The 17,670-nt window shown below is 31.0% G+C and overlaps 1 protein-coding gene across 1 annotated transcript in view; it reads left to right on the forward strand.

The window, feature by feature from the left end:
* The window catches only part of LOC129220234 (E3 ubiquitin-protein ligase AMFR-like), a 49,826-nt gene that overhangs the window by 18,765 nt on the left and 13,391 nt on the right, over positions 1-17,670 (forward strand). The window contains exons 5-10 of the mRNA XM_054854599.1: positions 3,101-3,244; positions 5,879-5,919; positions 6,010-6,142; positions 9,765-9,898; positions 10,619-10,729; positions 11,650-11,828. Of these exons, the coding sequence (XP_054710574.1) occupies positions 3,101-3,244; positions 5,879-5,919; positions 6,010-6,142; positions 9,765-9,898; positions 10,619-10,729; positions 11,650-11,828 (742 nt within the window). The remainder of the gene's footprint in view (positions 1-3,100; positions 3,245-5,878; positions 5,920-6,009; positions 6,143-9,764; positions 9,899-10,618; positions 10,730-11,649; positions 11,829-17,670) is intronic.

The raw sequence follows: 17,670 nt of genomic DNA on the forward strand, positions 1-17,670 counted from the left end.
TATAGTTGTTACTCAAAAGATATTCTTTCATTTTAATATTCTACTTTATAACAACATAAATTTTCAATTCTAAAATGCGGACTTTTGTGAAAGTGCTGATTTTTTAAAATTGTTTTTGTGATTAACATGATTTTCAAAACAGAACAAGTGGTTTTTACTGTCCAAAAGTGCTATGTGGAAAATTTTTCCCGAGTTCTTAAAAATCCATTTTTGTGCTAAAGAAATATTTTGAACTCTGTAAGCAGCACAGGGTGCAGTCATCAAAATTCGTTTAGTCATAAAGCTAATCTTCTGAACACTAATGAAAAATTTGTCTTGAATTAAACTATTTAACAAATCAAATGAATGAATACACGTTTGTTTGTTTTATGATATGCTTTAAAACTAAAATAAATGAAGAGGCAAACAATGTGAACAAGCTGGCTCTACTACACCCTCTGCATTTCTTTTTATTGTGACACAATTGCCAACCCCTAAAGCAGATTATTTTGTAATGTTCTACAATGTAAATCATATGCCCAAAATTGTTGTGCAAGTACTTCTAGCATTGTACAGTGCTGGCCAAATTATTAGACTAAAAGAGGTTTTTTTTTTTGTTTTTTTGTACACTATTTGTACTAAAATACTATTTATTTTACTGTTAAAGTACAGTACATACTGTACACTGATTATTATGTTATTTTAGCATAATTTAATGTTTGCAGGTGGCAGCACTATCTGCTTTGTTTATGTTTGTTTATCTACCTACCAGGAACATAACCTCAATCAGCTTAAACAGTTCACTAGTTCTTTTTATTAGTGTGTTCTGTTATATTTAAAGTTAGTTTTAGGTTATTAGTGAGTGTGTATGTGAGTATATGTAATAGTGAGTATAAACGGTTTTTTACCTCCTTTTTTAAAAAGTTAAGAAATGATGTAAACCTTGTGAAAAGTATGCCAAAAAGACTTAAAATGCTCATCAAGAACAAGGGAATGCATACTAAATATTAGATAATTATTTCACTGTTGGTTAATTTGTCTATAGTTATGTAATCAATAAAGAATTTGCTTTTAAAACAGTCTTAGTCTAATAATTTGGTCAGCACTGTACATGTAGAAACGTTATAAAATGTAGTTGTTCGTGAAAACTATAAAATTCCCAAAATTTGAACAGGCTGTAAAACCTAAACTGTGCAAGATTCTCCAAATGCATAGAAAAAGCAATCATGTAAAGTTTTATTAAAATTCTAGTATGGATCGTGTCAAACTACGTTTTTTTTGGTTAATTTTGCATAGTATGAATGAGCAATTAAAATAATGTTAATAAATAAATGAATTTCTAAAATAATATATCAAACAAATCACGTTACGGCAGTATATAATAAAATACCTCGAAACTACAAAAATAATTGAAACATATTCAGGATGCAAAGGGGTTGAAATCTCAATATAGACACGCAATTTTCGGCAAGACATGTGTTTCAATGTTTGCATGTTTCCAAAACATACGTTTATGGCAGAAATTGTGGTGGATGAAGATTGACTGGGGAAAAATAGGGAAAAAATAACCAAAAATGCAAGGAAAATCGGAATCTTTTCAGATTTATAAGAAATATAGGATTGCTCTGAGGTCTGAAAAAGTGAAACAAGGAGTAAGACTTTACAAAACAAACATAAAAAGCTAAAATTCTGGTAAAATCCCACAAAAATCTAATCCTGTATGACAATTAAGGGCATAAAGCAGGTGCAAGCAGTCAAAAATGATTTTCTGCAAAAATCTGTAGAATTTCTGCAAATTTTCTGTCTTAATATTGCACAAATTTTGCAGAATTCATTAAGTTCAAAGAAAATCTAAAGTTTCTACAAATGACGCATTAAATTGCGATATTTTGAGCAAGCTTTCCGCCGAATAAGTGTAACTTGCGAGAATTTAAGATTTTCTTCTAATTTAAAGAAATCTGCAGAATTATATCTTTAGTTGGAAGATGTTTGTAGAAAATCTGAAGTTATGTAGAAATTCTACAGAAATCTACAGTTTATGCAGAAACTGTACAGGTTTTTCTAGAATTTCTGCAGAAAATGTCTGAGTTTTCCTTTCTCTTGAACAAAATTGTTCTGCAGCTCAGGCATCTGTTCCGTGATGTACATCGCAAATTTAGTAGTATTCTGCTTTGGGGCTGCCGACTCTTCAGATTGTTTGGAAGACTTCCGAATGTCTGTATCTTCTCCCGAACTCCCTAATGAAATGAACATCTCCAGAATTTTTATCAAGACAACACATTCCCCCCCCCCCCAATTTTTTTCTTTTTTTTTTCAGTAATTAGAATTTCAAAAGAAATCTCTGTGGTAAAATGATCCTGAACGAAACCTTTTCCTGCACTAGTGTGAAATTCATGTGTCTGATCATTTTTGAAATGCGTTTATTAACATTGTTTCATTTCTCTTCTTTTTAAAGCTTTTATTTCTAAAAGAATGTTGTGAAATGTCACCAATTTTTCTTTGAACTTAACTTTTTACCCGCTGCAAGGATAGCGTATTATCACTGAGAAGAAAAAATCAATTTGTGCCTGTTTATTTTTTTTTCCGAAATAAAAGTTGTAGATTATTTTTTAACTTTAAAAAGTGAAACTATAGTTAGATCAAACATAACCTGGCTACATCGTAATGTTGTGATCAGGATCTGCATGGACATGACAATGCTGCCAGGTTAGGTTTGCCTTAACTATAGTAATCTCAATTTTCGAATTTCGTGTCCTATTCTGACTCAATTTAAGAAATCCCTACTTATATTTAAAAACCCCTTATACACTCAAACTTTTGGTGCTAAATTAGTGCATATAAAGTCTTCCAAATTTTCTTTTTTTAATGTTGGCAGCTATGGTGATTGGCTGTACTGCTAGCTTGAAAAAAATCACTTGTTCCAGCTTGTACACTTGTGCCAGTGTAATAATAATAATAATAAATGCTTTTTTTTTTTGGAATGTTTAGAATTCCTTTAAGTGAGTATGAAATTAATTTTGCAAGTAATTGACATTCAGTTATATCAATATGTTTTTCATTGAAATAATAATATAAAAAGTAAATGAAAGATAAATTTTTAAATATATTTTTTTACTTCCAGCTCTCCTTTTCACCTACTACACCAAAGTGGACTCACTTAAGGTTATTTGCTTTGATATTTTTCATTCTCTCCATGTCTGTTAGCATGTGTATCATAGTTGGAATCTATACAAACTTGAATACTTTCTTCTTTATGTCTGCTGAGGTAAGTCTCATTTTTTTAAATTTTATGCAAAATTAGAAAACACTATGCTTTTCTCAATTTTTTTTTTTTTCAAGAATTGTTTCTGCTATGCTGTAGTACCAAATCGTTGTATTTTTATTATTTTAGTGTTGATAATTTTAATAATTTCACTATTCTCTGTATTTTTGAATTTGTTATTTTGTTTCTTTTATTCAGTGTTTTAGCTTCAATCTCGTTTATCTGCAATACATGAAAGCCTATGATGCAGAAGCAAGTGCTTTTGCAAAAAAGAAAAACTGCTTTGTGAGTGGGGGTGGGGGACTGAAACTTACCTTGGTGTTTGTCGAGACTCACTAAGAGAACTGGTGGTTTGAAACCCATTAGCATTTCATTGGCATTATTTTTTACAGTAAAAAAAAAAACAAAACTAACATTTCAGGGGAAAGTGTCTCCCCCCCCCCCCAACTACAACACTGCCAACAGACAATCTAATCATTATGTTTGTATATTTATACTATTTTGTAGGAAAAATTCCCAATCATTTCGTTACAAATGTCCCACTTATTAGTTTATTGTTACAATATTACTTTTTTTGAGCTTCTTAATACAGAGAAACGGATTCTGTTTTTCTTATTTTTTTTATTGAAGTAGAAAATGTGAAACCAGTGAGATTTTGACGAATAACTATGTCACTTTTTTGTTTTATTAACAACAAAGATTTGATACTGTGTTTATTTCATGGCACCCCTTGACCTTTGTCTGCACCACCCATTTTTGGAACCCCTGGTGGAGGATCCTTTTCTAAAGAACCCCCTCCCCCCCTATTACCAATAGATGAAAAAAATGCAACGCAGCAGTAGGCAATTTAATTACTTTTTTCCCTCTATTCTTATACACTGGTAAAAAAATAACACTATAGTAATCGTAAGAACCGTTTAGCCCCCCCCCCCCCCAACAAAGTAAAAGGTAAATTGTAGCTGCTCTATTGCTACATTGTATTGTATTGGCTTACTGCCACAGAAGCTATATTAGGTACAATCAGACCACGATTTAGCAAATTCATCGGGACCAAAATTTTTATTCGTTAAATCGGAGTTATTTGTAATATCGGGGTGTGAAAAAAAAATTGCACTTTATTCTAAAAGCCCTAATAAGCAACTGCGATAAATATCCAAAAGAAAAAAGTTTACGCTTTTTGTTCAGCATTTCACGCATTATTACCGTATATACTTGCGTATAGGTGGATCTCGCGTATAAGTCGACTCTCACTTTTTCAGAGAAAAAATCCAGAAAAAATCTAAAACCCGCGTATAAGTTGACCCCCATACTTTCCAAAAACATCGCGAATTATTGTCAAAGAAATTTCAAAATAATGAACACATTTATTTACAAATAAAATAGGAATTAAATAGGAAAACATTTCTAAAAGCCTTCAAACTCGGATTCCGAGTCGGACGCAAAAAAAAGTTCATTAAAGTCCGCTTCCGTCATTGTATACATCGGCGGCTGCGGAATCGTCAATGATATGAGTTTGAATCGCTGTCGGCACTAAGTAAACAGGAGGCAGAAGTACGCACGTGTCGTGGGCCAACGCACGTGCTTTGAAAAGATATGATTAAGCAAGTATGTTGCCACTCTTAAAACAAAAAGTATAGCAGTTAATTATTTGAATGGTGTGACAGTTGACAATAAATATTTTCATACGTTTCACGATATTTGTTAATTGCTGATTTGATCCTTAATAAAGAGGCATAAAATTATCTTTATTTATGTGTATTATTTAGGTTTTTTTAGTTATTATTTTTGAATAAGTTTACTTTTTCACACGATCAACTTATCAGCAACTACCTGTAACCGTACATCGGCATTTCTCGTAGCTTCCCAGCTCTCGTTGATCGGAATTTTTTTTTCGGAAAATTTGACCCGTGTATAAGTCGACCCCCCTTCCTTTGATCTCATTTTTTGGACAAAATTTCTCGACTTATACGTGAGTATATACGGTACACACTATTTAATTTGAAATTTTAAAATACTGAGTAATAGATGTTTGACAATTTCCGTGATGCTTGACTTGAAATAGTTATCTTTCGACTTTATGGAGAGAAGAAAATACTGTGTCATTTACAGCCTGCTGCATGAAACATGAGATACATTTTTAGTTTCCAGGCCATGTAAGGCATTTGAAAGAGTAACAGTTTTAATGGGAGTTTCATTATCGCTTTCTGCATCAGAATCACTATTCATCGGTTGTCCCTCGCTCTTCAAAAATTGCAGATTCCAATAAAGTTATTTTTCTGCTTCAGACAATATGGATATGTCATTTGGAAAACAATCCAGTATTTTCAAACTCAAATTAAGGAAAGAAAAAATTTCTTTTGGATTTTCAAATAATTCGTTAGATTGTTGTTTATTATTCATTAAATAGGGGTTTTTGCCTTCATTTAAGTTGGGGGAAAATAAAAATTCGTTAAATTGCAAAATTCGTTAAATAGAGGTTCGTTAAATCGGAGTCCGATTGTATAAAGAAAATTCTTATTAACTGCAGTTATATTACAGTTCAGCTGCAAAACATGTCTCTCAATGCATACATTGCAAGGGGACTATTGTATAATGTTTTACTGTGTAAATGTTAAAAAAAAAACTTTTTTTTTTCAGTGGACTTTAGTAGTTTTGAGAACTCTTTATGTTCTGATGAGGTAAGTGTTAATTATAAATTTATATTGAATATTAAAATAACATCTATAATTTTCTAAAGCATTTATGTTAATTTTTCTTCAAAACTTTAGGTATATTATTCATTTATATGACATAAGTCATGAAGGAATCTGGGAGAGAAGAGGAAAATATGTTTATTATTCTGAGCTTGTGTTTGAACTGTCAAGTCATGTTGTGGATTTTCTTCATCACTTGCATATGCTTGTAAGTTTCTAGAAAATATCCTTTTTTAGAAGAAAAAAAAAAGAAACGTTAGTTGAAATCACATAACTAGGTATGCATTTAATTTCGCTTAAAAAGAGTAGTTTTTTTCCCGGAAGTGTTTCTACCTGAGTGTAGCTGTAGTTAATTTATGTATATTTTGCATTAGTGTCACAGCTATTGGGCTTGATTTCTTCAAGCTTCAAATGGAAGTTACTGTTTTGTTACAATTCTCTTTAACATTTTTTAAAAATTTATGTAAAGCATGTTATTGTGTGGCTACCTAATAATATGCTTGGTTTTTAAGGAATAGATTAAATTAAAAAAAAAAAAAAACAAGCTATGTAATACCTAGTTATTTTATTAAAAATGCACTGAAATATTTTTAGCCGTTAATTGACTACTTAGTAATTTCTTAATTTATAAGCTCCTTGCATTTTTTTTTTTTTACAATTTATTTTTTGAAGCGCAAATCCTTTTTGCCTATAATCCTATAACCTAATCTGACAGCATTGTGAAGGCTATGCAGATCTGAATTAAGGACGTGTACAAGGGGGTGAATAGAAAACCAACTGGGAGTAAACCAACCCCCTCCCCCCCTCAAAAAAAAAAGAAAAAACCAATGGTGCAAAGGTTTACAATTTTAAAGAAAAGGACAAAATTAACGAAGTGAAATCGCAGATTTGTAAGCGCAAAAAAAAAAAAAAAAAAAGTGACCCATTTCCCCCAATTAACTCTAATTTGAATTCCGAAACTTTGAATTCAAATTATGTTTTTCGCAATCAAGAGTTGCGACAAGACCCTACTGATTAGAGTTATTGTTTCTAGAAACAGCTCCCCCCCAAGCATGTCCCTCCTCCTGTGTGGTTACGTGTGTATAGTTGTGTGTGTAGGCTTACTTGTGGTGCACGTAGGCGTGTGTATGTGTGTAAAGGTGTGCACGCGTAGGGGAGTGTGTATGAGCATGCGTGTGTAGGACATGGACGCCACCGCCCAGCAAAAGTGGATTCCGGTGGACAGTGATCAGGACCAGCCGCGCCGCTGCCGGTGGACGGTGGTGCTGCAGCCCTGGTCCAAGCTGAAAAAGGAACCGTAACGTCAAGGACTGTCAAATGAGAACAATAAGCAATCGTGATTGCTCAAAAAGGAACCGAAAAAATAATAAATGTCTTCAGACTTGAGGATGCATTGGTCCGCGCTCCGGCGGGCCAGTCCGCCCTTGAACGTAGGGGTAAACAATATGGAGGGGTACCCATAAAAGTCATTTGTCACAGGCCTAAAAATTTTTGTGCACATCCCTGACACTAATCACAATATTATGATGCTGTCAGGTTAGGTGTACTCAACCTATAGTTTTATTCTTTCAGTTTAGAAAATTTATCCAGTATTTTGTGTTTAATTTTGTAATTTTTATTATGATTTTTTCTTAATATACAGTTTTAGTATTTTAAAATTTTAAATCTAAAAGTTTGTTACATTTAGAGAGCACACTTTCACAAATACTTACAAAAGAAATTATCACTTAAATGTTAGTTCTTTTCTTCCCTTTTTTGTTTAAATAAATGATTTTTTAAACTTAAAACAAAAAATTTATGTAACACAACTTATGCTTTAAAATCTTTTAATTTTAACCAAGTCTAATGTTTTGCTTAATTATTTTTACTAGGAGAGAAAATAAAGTTCTTTTTTTAATAAAAAAATTATGCTTCTTAATATGATAATAAATGCAAAACATCATCTACTTGACAATTTAATTTGTTTGTTAAATTGGGTCACAGTATTTTCAACTTTTGATTGAAATCAAGTGATGAAATTCTGAATGTCAGCTTCAAAATAAAAATATAATGAGTAATGTACATATTTCTGCATGCTTGCATGAGGCTATTGGGTCGGTGAATGGTAAAAAGTAAATTTAGTTGAGAAAAGTTGGGAAATCGATTACAGTCTTTTTACAGATTGGCACCCGTTGGAATCTGCTTTCCACGAAGTCGTATGTTGTAAGTAGCATAGTTTTTGAATTTATAAAATCATTATATTTTTAATTGAGAAGGTCATCATCAACTTCTTTAAATCGTAGAGTAGTAAACGAAAAGTTATTAAGCAGTTTTGGGAGAATAATGCTTAAAATGGATAAAAGTGATGCATAAAAAGATTTCTTTAAATAAAAATTTCAAGTGGGGACTTTCTATTTTAAGTGTTGTAAAACTTGCTGATCCATTTAACATTGCCATTTAGTTTATTTGTATAGGCACAGAGTTTTTTTCTTTTGTGAAAGTTAATGTGTTTATACTAAAAATTATTTGGTGAATACCTTTAATTATATTTTGAACGCTTTTATCTTTTTATGTTAGAATTTTCAAAAACTGAATATAAGAAAAATGCAAGATTCTTTCTGCACTTAATTAAATTGAAATTTCATTCTGTTGTATCAATATTGTATACATTGAACTAAATAATAACCATATATACTTGCCTGTCAATCAATCTAATGCGTAAACCTCAAATGAAAATACCAATTTTCAGTAAAGAGAAAACATGAAAAACTCACGTATTGTCTTCTTTCAGAGAAAAATCAAGCATTTTTTAAAATGAATTATTTTAAAGGAAAATAAAATGATTGGATGTATTGAAATTGTGCAACTTTTATTCTTGCTTATGAAGTTTTCCTTTTTTAATTGTGATATTTGCAAAAGGTTTTTGTGATTTCGATATTTGTTAGTCGTTGCTGTTCTGAATTTATATCTGATTTGCTTTTTAATTTTTATACTCGAAATACTTTCTTTTGCATTTTCTGTAGCTTATTTCAAGGATTATAATAAACCTTACGTAGGTTTCGCACTAAATTTTTGACCAATGGCCAAAATGATAGGAAATGTTTTTATTTGAGGAATCAGTAATCAAGTTTTCACTTGATTGGCTAATTGTACTTTTCTCAAGTCTTTCAAAAACTTCAAAATAATTTTTCGAATAAATTTCAAGAATTAAACTTGTCCTAGAGCTAATGTTTTCAATTTTCAGTTTAAAAAGTTCATTTTTGTGTGAAAAATATAGAAGGGATGAAGTTTTTTGAACTAAACTAATATTTTAAACAAACATTGCTTATATATGTTTACATTTAACATTTGACTGAATTATAAAGTATGACAATAAAGCACTACTAAGTAACTGAAATGACTAATTTAAAATACGTATTGGCTCATTCAACTTATTTGCCATTTCTGGAGAGCCAAGTATTCAGTAAAAAAACATTCACTTCACAAATTTCTTAATCTTAGTGATAAGTCTTCATGCATGATTTAATGCCATTAAAATGAAACTTTAATTATGAAAATTATTTGTTTCTAATTCTTTCAAATTTCATAACTTTTTAAACATAGTCTTAGTCAAACATATATCTTTTTAACAAGAATTATCTCAATTGGTTTTATTATATTTTTTAATTTTTTTTAAAGTAATGAAATTGTTTTTGTTATAACATCAATTATTTTAAGTCAGGAAGCAATTTTGTGTTTTTTTTTATTAATTTTATGTTAAATGTTTGTTTTGTGATAATTCATAAACAATGTTTAAAAGATAATTATTTTGTGCATTTTTGTTTATTAATTTAACCATTTTTTATTTCCAGCTTTGGGGTAACATTTTCCTTTCTATGGCAAGTCTCGTTATTTGTATGCAGTTGAGATGTCTATTCAATGAAATTCAGCGTAAAATTATCCGTCACAAAAACTACTTAAATGTATCAAAACACATGGAAAACAAGTATGTTTAAAGAATTATTTTCTTTTTTCATTCTTTGTATTTTATGTTTTTAATATTGTCCCCTCAGAGCAACAGTACGATATCTTAGTGTTATTCCTGGGATTAGATGTCTTAGTGTTGTTCTGAGGGGATGATACGGCTGTATCTTATATAATTTCTAAACAATGGTATTTTAGTATGAAAACTTTACCTCAAAATTAGTTTAGTAAGCTTTCTATTTACATTAAAGGTAAAAAAACGTGTCACTGATGGCCTTTATTTAAAAAAAATTTAGGAGTATCTTCTACCAGAAAAGTTCCAACATACATTATTATCAGCTTTTTTCTCTTATGTTCTATGCATGGTTAAAACATTAGAAAAGATTATTTAAAACACCTTAAGTATGACATTTTGTGAAGAGAATAAGGTTTTTGATGTTCATTTGCTGTTTCCCCCTCAAATCAGTTTGATTCTCCTGGCATAGTTGCCAGAAATAAGCTTAGTGCATTTAAATTTTGTTTAATTCCTTTCTGTGAACTATGATTATCAAATATCAAATCAATTATTGAAAAAAAAAATAACTTGAAGCTTGATTGCAATCATATGTTTTCTAACTATACTTTTTGTCTACTTTAAGTTATATGTTTGATAAATAAAGTAGATTTTCATCAAAAAATCAATAATCCCAAAAATATCAAAATGTATTCTTTAACTGTATATTCTTTTGCTTGCTATTTTCAGTTATCCTATTGCTACAAAAGAAGAAATTGATTCAAATTCAGATGATTGTGCTATTTGTTGGGACAAAATGGACTCGGCTAGGAAATTGCCCTGTGGTCACATGTTTCATACGTATGTTTTCTTTTTTTTAGAATAATAATAATAATAAAAACCCTCTGCATTTAAAGTCCCCTTTTTCTTTATATTGAGTTAAAAATATTTTTTTTTATTTGCAGTTTTTTTTTTTTAAATTTTAATGTGGATGTGCAATTTTAGAAATAATCTATGAGGTTCTTGTCAATTTTATAACTGTAGAACTGCTTTTAAATTCAAACTATGTAATTTTTAATTTGTGGAAATAAGAATTGTTCTCATTATAATGCTAATAATTTAATGGTTTGAGATCATCATGTGGTAGTGACATTTTATTGACTTAGTTGAAGAGTACTGAAATTTTATTTCAGTACTTTTACTTTTTTGCCTAAAACGTTAAAAAGTTATTTCTTTGATTCTATTTTGAAGTGCTATTTATTGTTTGATTCCTGTAACATATCAAATTGTTTAAATGTATATTTATTATTTTAATGTGTGTGTATACCACTAGTGCAGCCAGAATTATCTTTTTTTTTTGATCAAAACAGTCTTTACACGTGTATAAATTACAGTATTAGGATGGGCAATAATGCTAAAACCTCTGGGGAGGGGTGTTTCCCCTCCCCCTTTTCTCTGCTCCACTGATGTATACAATATATTATATAATATATTTAGTATATCTATTAAAAAGATGTGAATTAAATACAAATAGACTTTTAAGACTCTGCTCTTGCAGCTTTTTGTGAAACTGTCAAGTTTAATATAGTTCTCAGTGCAAGAAACCCCCACCCCTGATCTATATCTCAACAACTAGTATGTACCATGTGTAACCTGTATTTTGGTCCTAGAAAAATAAGGCACCAATATGGGGAAAAGAAAAATCAATTTTTTAAAAACCTTTAGATATATTATTAATCATAGAAATTATTCTTTTATGTTTGTTTCATTTTTTTTTTCAGGTCTTGTTTACATTCTTGGTTAGAACAAGTGACTAATTGCCCAACCTGTCGTACACCTCTTGTGCAAAAAAATACTAGAAATTCTCCTGCTACAACTATAAATCGCAATAACATTTTAGTTCAAGATGGTCAACCTCGCCCTGCTAATCAAACAACAAACCACTTCTTTCATTTTGATGGTAAGTAAGATTTTTTAACAAGCATTGTTATCTTATATAAATGAAAATGTCCATGTACATACAGTAAACTTCTGATTATCCGCAGCCTTTCCCAATCAAAAAAAAAAAAAAAAAAAAAAAAAAAAAAACGACAATGATTAACTAAAAGTAGATAACTATTTTAACTTAATATGTGCAAAATCTATTTTTAGACATTTTCTATTTCTTTCTTCCTCCTTTCTTCCAATGACATCAAACCTTTAAAAGTCAGAGAAATCTTATGTACGGAAACCTGATTTCTAGATCAACCATACTTACTGAAATCTACACTTACACCCGTAAACAAGTGACCCTTCTAGTCTTGAAGAAACTCTCCTCCTCTCCCTGTCTCTTTGGTCTAACATAGTTTTATCTGTTACAGTTAATCTGCTTGCATGCTTTTCTCGCATATGTGTATAATCCGTTTGTAATAATGAGTGTTCCTTTTTTAGTTTTTACTTACACTTATTGTTTAAACTATAGTTTAAATGTATGCAAGTGTTGTTGATCTTTTAAAGCCATTGCATACACTAGCAATAATTTTTAATACTGCAATTATTTTTGCTGTATCATGTTTTATGTACAATACAATCATTTTTAAGCAAAAGACAATTTTTATCTTTTTTACCCCTCATTTTAAATCTTTTTTCGGGTTATCTGCAATTTTGGTTATCTGCGGTGCTTGTGCCACCCAATTTCGAGGATAATCAGGAGTGTACTGTATGAAATTTCTCTTGATGCTTCGCTAGTTACATTTTTTAACTATTTGTTCTCTTCTGAAGTTGACATGCAATGAATGCAGAGTTCCCAACTAATCTCTTTTCCCCCAAAAATTTCTTTTTAAATTTTAAGATTCTTAAAGTCCATTTTTTTCTTTTGAAATCTGGTCTCCGCTTCACTTTTTCCTTCAAAGTTTCAGTTTCATTTTGCATTTTTTTCTATAACCTCTTATATCTATTTGCCTCTTTTTTCATCGCTTAAATTTTGAATCAAATGGCTGTGGAGGAATTCAAAACTGTTAGTAGAGGTATAAGAATTTCATTCAGCATAATTTCTTGTATTAGACAAAATAAATTTTAATTAAAAAACTATTTTTCAACTAATTGATCTGTAATTATTGGCCGAGCTTTAAGTATTCGACAAAATGGCTGACCGCCGGTTATTGCTGATTAATCTGCAACCTTTAAAAGTCAAAATTAATGTCCCCTTTCTGTCCCCCTTTTTTTACAATTTAGACTCCTCCTCCCTAGGGACAAACTTAAAATCTGTTGAGAGACCTGCGGTTAGAGCTCAAAACAATTGGTAGGCATGATAAACTCTTTCAGCATAATTTCTTGTTGTAAGCAAATGAAAAAAAAAAGCCTGATTAAAAGTAATCAACAAAATGGCAGATTACTGATTATTGCTGATTAAACAGTGCATCCCTAATTTTAACCTTTAAAAATTAAGACAAAAATCTCTTTTCAGGTCCTTTTTTAAAAATTTTATTCACTTATCTTTCTATTAACAAGCTTAAAATCTGGGAGCCCTGTAAATGTTTTGTTAAAAGTTTAAAAACTTTAAATCTGTTGAGAGCCCTGCAGCTAGAGTTCAAAATTATTGGTAGACATGATAAATTCATTCAGCATCATTTCTTGTTGTAAGCGTAAGGGAAAAAAATTACCAATTAAAAATATCCACAAAATGGCAGATTACCGATAATTGCCAATGAACTAGTACGTCCCTGATTTAACTGTTAAAAGTTGAGATAAAATCCATTTTCAGGTCCTTTTTTAAAAAAATTTAGCTCACTTTTCTTCCTAGAAACAAATTAAAAATCTGGGAGCCCTGTAAATATTACTTTAAAATGAAGTATAAAATAATAACATCAAAAAGCAAATTGCAGATTACTGCAGATACGTGCTTCGGCGTTACAAGGAACACCTTTTTCAATGCAAAGAGTAATAAGCGAATGGATGAAAAGACATCCGGATTATAGGTGGGCAATGTCGTTCGTTTTAATAATCCGTTCATAAGAGGATCGTTCATTATTTTGATCCATTCATTCAACTCGTTCATTGGAACGACTTTGTTCATTAAAAAAGTTGCAGGAGAATTCTCTACAGTCTACACAACAAACTCACGAACGTTCAAAATGTTTCATTAGATAAGTAATATTCTTTGAAGGAAAAATAACTAAAATAGTCTAGAAGTAAGAATGCCTATGAAAAATGAATCCAAAAACTTTTGTCAGGTTTAGATGCATAAAGCAGCTTCAGTTCTTTTTGTAAGATATTTCTCAGTTGTGAAATGGTAAGATAAGTTTTCCATTCCAAAAATCGCAAGTTCCATTTCAGCATGTCAAAAAATTAAATTATTAATTTTTTCCAGCTACTGCACTGTATTTATAATAATACTACAGTAGACCCTCGTTTTTCGCGGGTTTATTTTACGCTGTTTCGATTATACGCGGTTTAAGATTTGATACCTTTATTTTATTTTACGCGGTTGAGTTTCGGTTTTTACTCGGATGCGGCAATGCAAACAGATAACACATTTTCCTCTCTTTCAAAATCCAAACTCTTAAAGATTGCAGATTACTCGTAGTAAACTGCATTTTGGTGTGCTAATAACCGAACTTGGGCCCCTGGAAACATTTTATATGTTTGGTTCCAGAGCTCTTTCCAGAAGTAAAGTTATTAAACTCACACAGTTCAAAACTCACTGGAAGAAGAGCTTTTAGGAGTGACAAAGGAGGCCAAAACCAATGAGGATACTGACTTCAGTGGCACACAACCAAAAACGTTCACATGGAAAATTTTGAGCCATTCCTAGACAATAGAAATGATCTTTCTGATTTGTTACTGAAGGAAGATTTTATCATGGAAGTGACGCAAGTGATCTTTAATGCGTTAATGCTTTGCAAAGAATTACAGAGAAAAATTCTTACTGACTGCCAAAAGACAATCATAGCCAGCTCCTCTTTATAAACAGAGCACGATATTAATTTATGTTTTCTTTATGCATGTTGTGCATAAAAGTCAATATAAGTACACATTAAACTTATTATACAATTAGTCAACACTAGAGTAAAGTATTTTGTTATCTACGGAACCAAACCCCTATTTTAACACTAGTATTAAGTCTCAATTTATGCGACATTTCCATGAAACGTTACCCCCGCGTAAAACAGGGTCTACTGTATTGCCAATAAACCAAGTATAGTGAAACCTGTGTAAGTTGACCACTTGCGGTGCAGTATTTTGCTGGTCAACTTAGACAGGTGGTCAACTTATAGAGGGTAGTAATGAAAACTTTTATTATTATTATTATTTTTTTTTTGCCATTTCTTGTCTCATGCATTTATTTTTTAACTAATTGGAATACTTTAAACTCATTTTCATTGTTTGACATTACTTTAAAACAATAAGAAAAAATGTTATATTCAGTAAATTACCGCCCATTAGCCAGGGCTAAAGCAGAAATACATGAGATACACCAATTTCATGTATTTCTGCTTTAGCCCTGGCTGAAGGGCGGTAATTTACTGAATATACCATGCCTTGCCATCAATTTTCGAGTTGAACCGAACCATTGCTTCGGTCACTCGGCTGGTCTGTGCTAATTCTACATTAACTACCAGTTTGTTTCGCCCTCTTGGCTTCCATAAGAGGTTTTCCATCTCCAGCTCAGTCACTTTCCTAAGCCGGGCTGATGAGTGCTAATAAGCACGAAACTGCAGTCCTCGGCTGGAAATGACTGAGCTGTCGGTGTATTTCATGTAAGAAAAAATGTTGATTAAATATTTTTAGAGATTATTTACCAGAACGACGCATAAAGTATTATACAAATTTAAAATTTCTGCGAATTGATCAAAAAAAAAAAAAAAAAAGCCTTATTGCTTATGAAAAACTACTTACTTGATATTAACAATTCCTAAAAATTCATAACAAGTCATAAGGGACTCAAATTCTTTATTTGATTTTTTTCTTGTACATTTGTAACCATGGTAATCTATTTTTCAACAAAGTAACTCCTTATTGAAGTTTGGCTCATTTTCTGTGACTTAACATTAGCCGAATGTTTTTCGATAGAAACATAAATATTCATAGGTTTTTCTAAAATGTCTGGTTACTTATTTGAGGCATAACTGATGAAACTTTGATGTACAATCTAATGCTTTTGCCTAGTGGTCAACTTACAAAGGGTTTTTTACAATACTCCAAACCAAAGCTGGTGTATATTAGTGATCAAGATAGACAGGTGGTCAAGATAGAGAGGTGGTCAAGTTACAGAGGTTTTCCTTCATTACATAAGATAGGACTAATTCCGTTCCTGACAAAAGCGGTCAACTTAGGCAGGTGGTCAACTTTACAGGTTTTACTGTATATGTATATGTTAGTTGATAGGGATGTTATAAAAGACAAAAGGTTTGCCAGAAAAGTGATACAACGTATTTTTAGATATAATTTTGGCAATAGAAAGAATGAGGAGGATTTTAGCAGGTGTGTGGGACAGGAAGTGAAATGTCCAAACATTTTGTTGGTAGTCGAAACAAGTTACAGAAAACATTATTAATTGAGACATTGGAAAATTGCAAATTAACTGCAGCGATTCAAGAAAAACGATGAATAAAGCAGAAAGTAAAAAAGCTCAAATGAATATATTGTACTGCACTGAGGAAAAGGAAATTTGAGATTGATTGGGAGTTAAAATTTTGAAGATGAATGTAATTTGAAAAAGAAAATGATATTTTATCACAAGTGCATCAGTGCAATGCTCCAAACTGCTCACCGTTCAAAGGAACAGTCGTTCATTTTTTAAGTGAACGAATGGATCCATTCATTTTAAGGATTCGCTCTTTTTGACCCGTTCGTTCATGAACGACACATCCCTAATCCGGATGTCTTTTCACCCATAAGCTCATTACTTTTTGCATTAAAAAAGGAGTTCCTTGTAACGTCCAAGCACATACATGCAGTAATCAGCAATTTGTGCTTTTTGACATTGTTATTTCATACATTACTTTTAAGTACAAAGGTATTTATTTATCTTATTACTTTAAAAACTTGCTACTGCATAGCCGCCAAATCTGCCATTTCATTCGAAATTATTCCAAATTTTGATGCTTTCTCCCATACTCCCTTATGCAGTAAATGTCTCACAATTTTTATCGATACAATAAAATTCTTTAAAAGTGGGTTTATTTTGTGAATCGCAATCATGGAAACAAAGCAGACCCATAGCAAAATTTTATGCACAAGTGTGAAAATTGTGTGTTTGATCATGTATGAAACATATTTATTTCTTGCTTCCTCTTTTTAAAGCTTTTACTTCCAAATATAAAATGCAGTGAAGCAGTCCTGATTTTTCTCTGAACTTCCTCAATTTTTACCTGCCACAAGGAATGTTTATTATCACATACAAGAGAAAACAAACTTGTGCCTCTTGTAAAACACTTTTTAAAAGTAAGGTTTTTTTAACTTCAAGAAAAAAAATAAAATATATAAAATCTAAATTTCTAAATTATTGTGTCCAATTTCAGGCCGCCAACAAGTTTTGTTTAAGAAGTTGCCACTTATTTATCTTTTAAAAGTCCCTTTTTTGCTAAAACTTTGAATTTTAAATTTATTTATGCAAAAGTCTCTCTAATTTAACACATAAGTTACCCTACTTTTCATCTTTCAATGTTGGCAGCTGTTAATGACTAATAAAATGATGTTTTTGCTAGTATTGTATCTGTTTAATGTACAAGTGAAAAGCCATAAACAAAATGCATAAGTTAAACTCCAAACAACCGTCAAGTGCATTACTGAAAACTACAATGCATTAAATTTCTTTCAGT

This window comes from Uloborus diversus, chromosome 4 (assembly GCF_026930045.1).
Source record: "Uloborus diversus isolate 005 chromosome 4, Udiv.v.3.1, whole genome shotgun sequence".
In the NCBI taxonomy this organism is placed as follows: Eukaryota; Metazoa; Arthropoda; class Arachnida; order Araneae; family Uloboridae; genus Uloborus; species Uloborus diversus.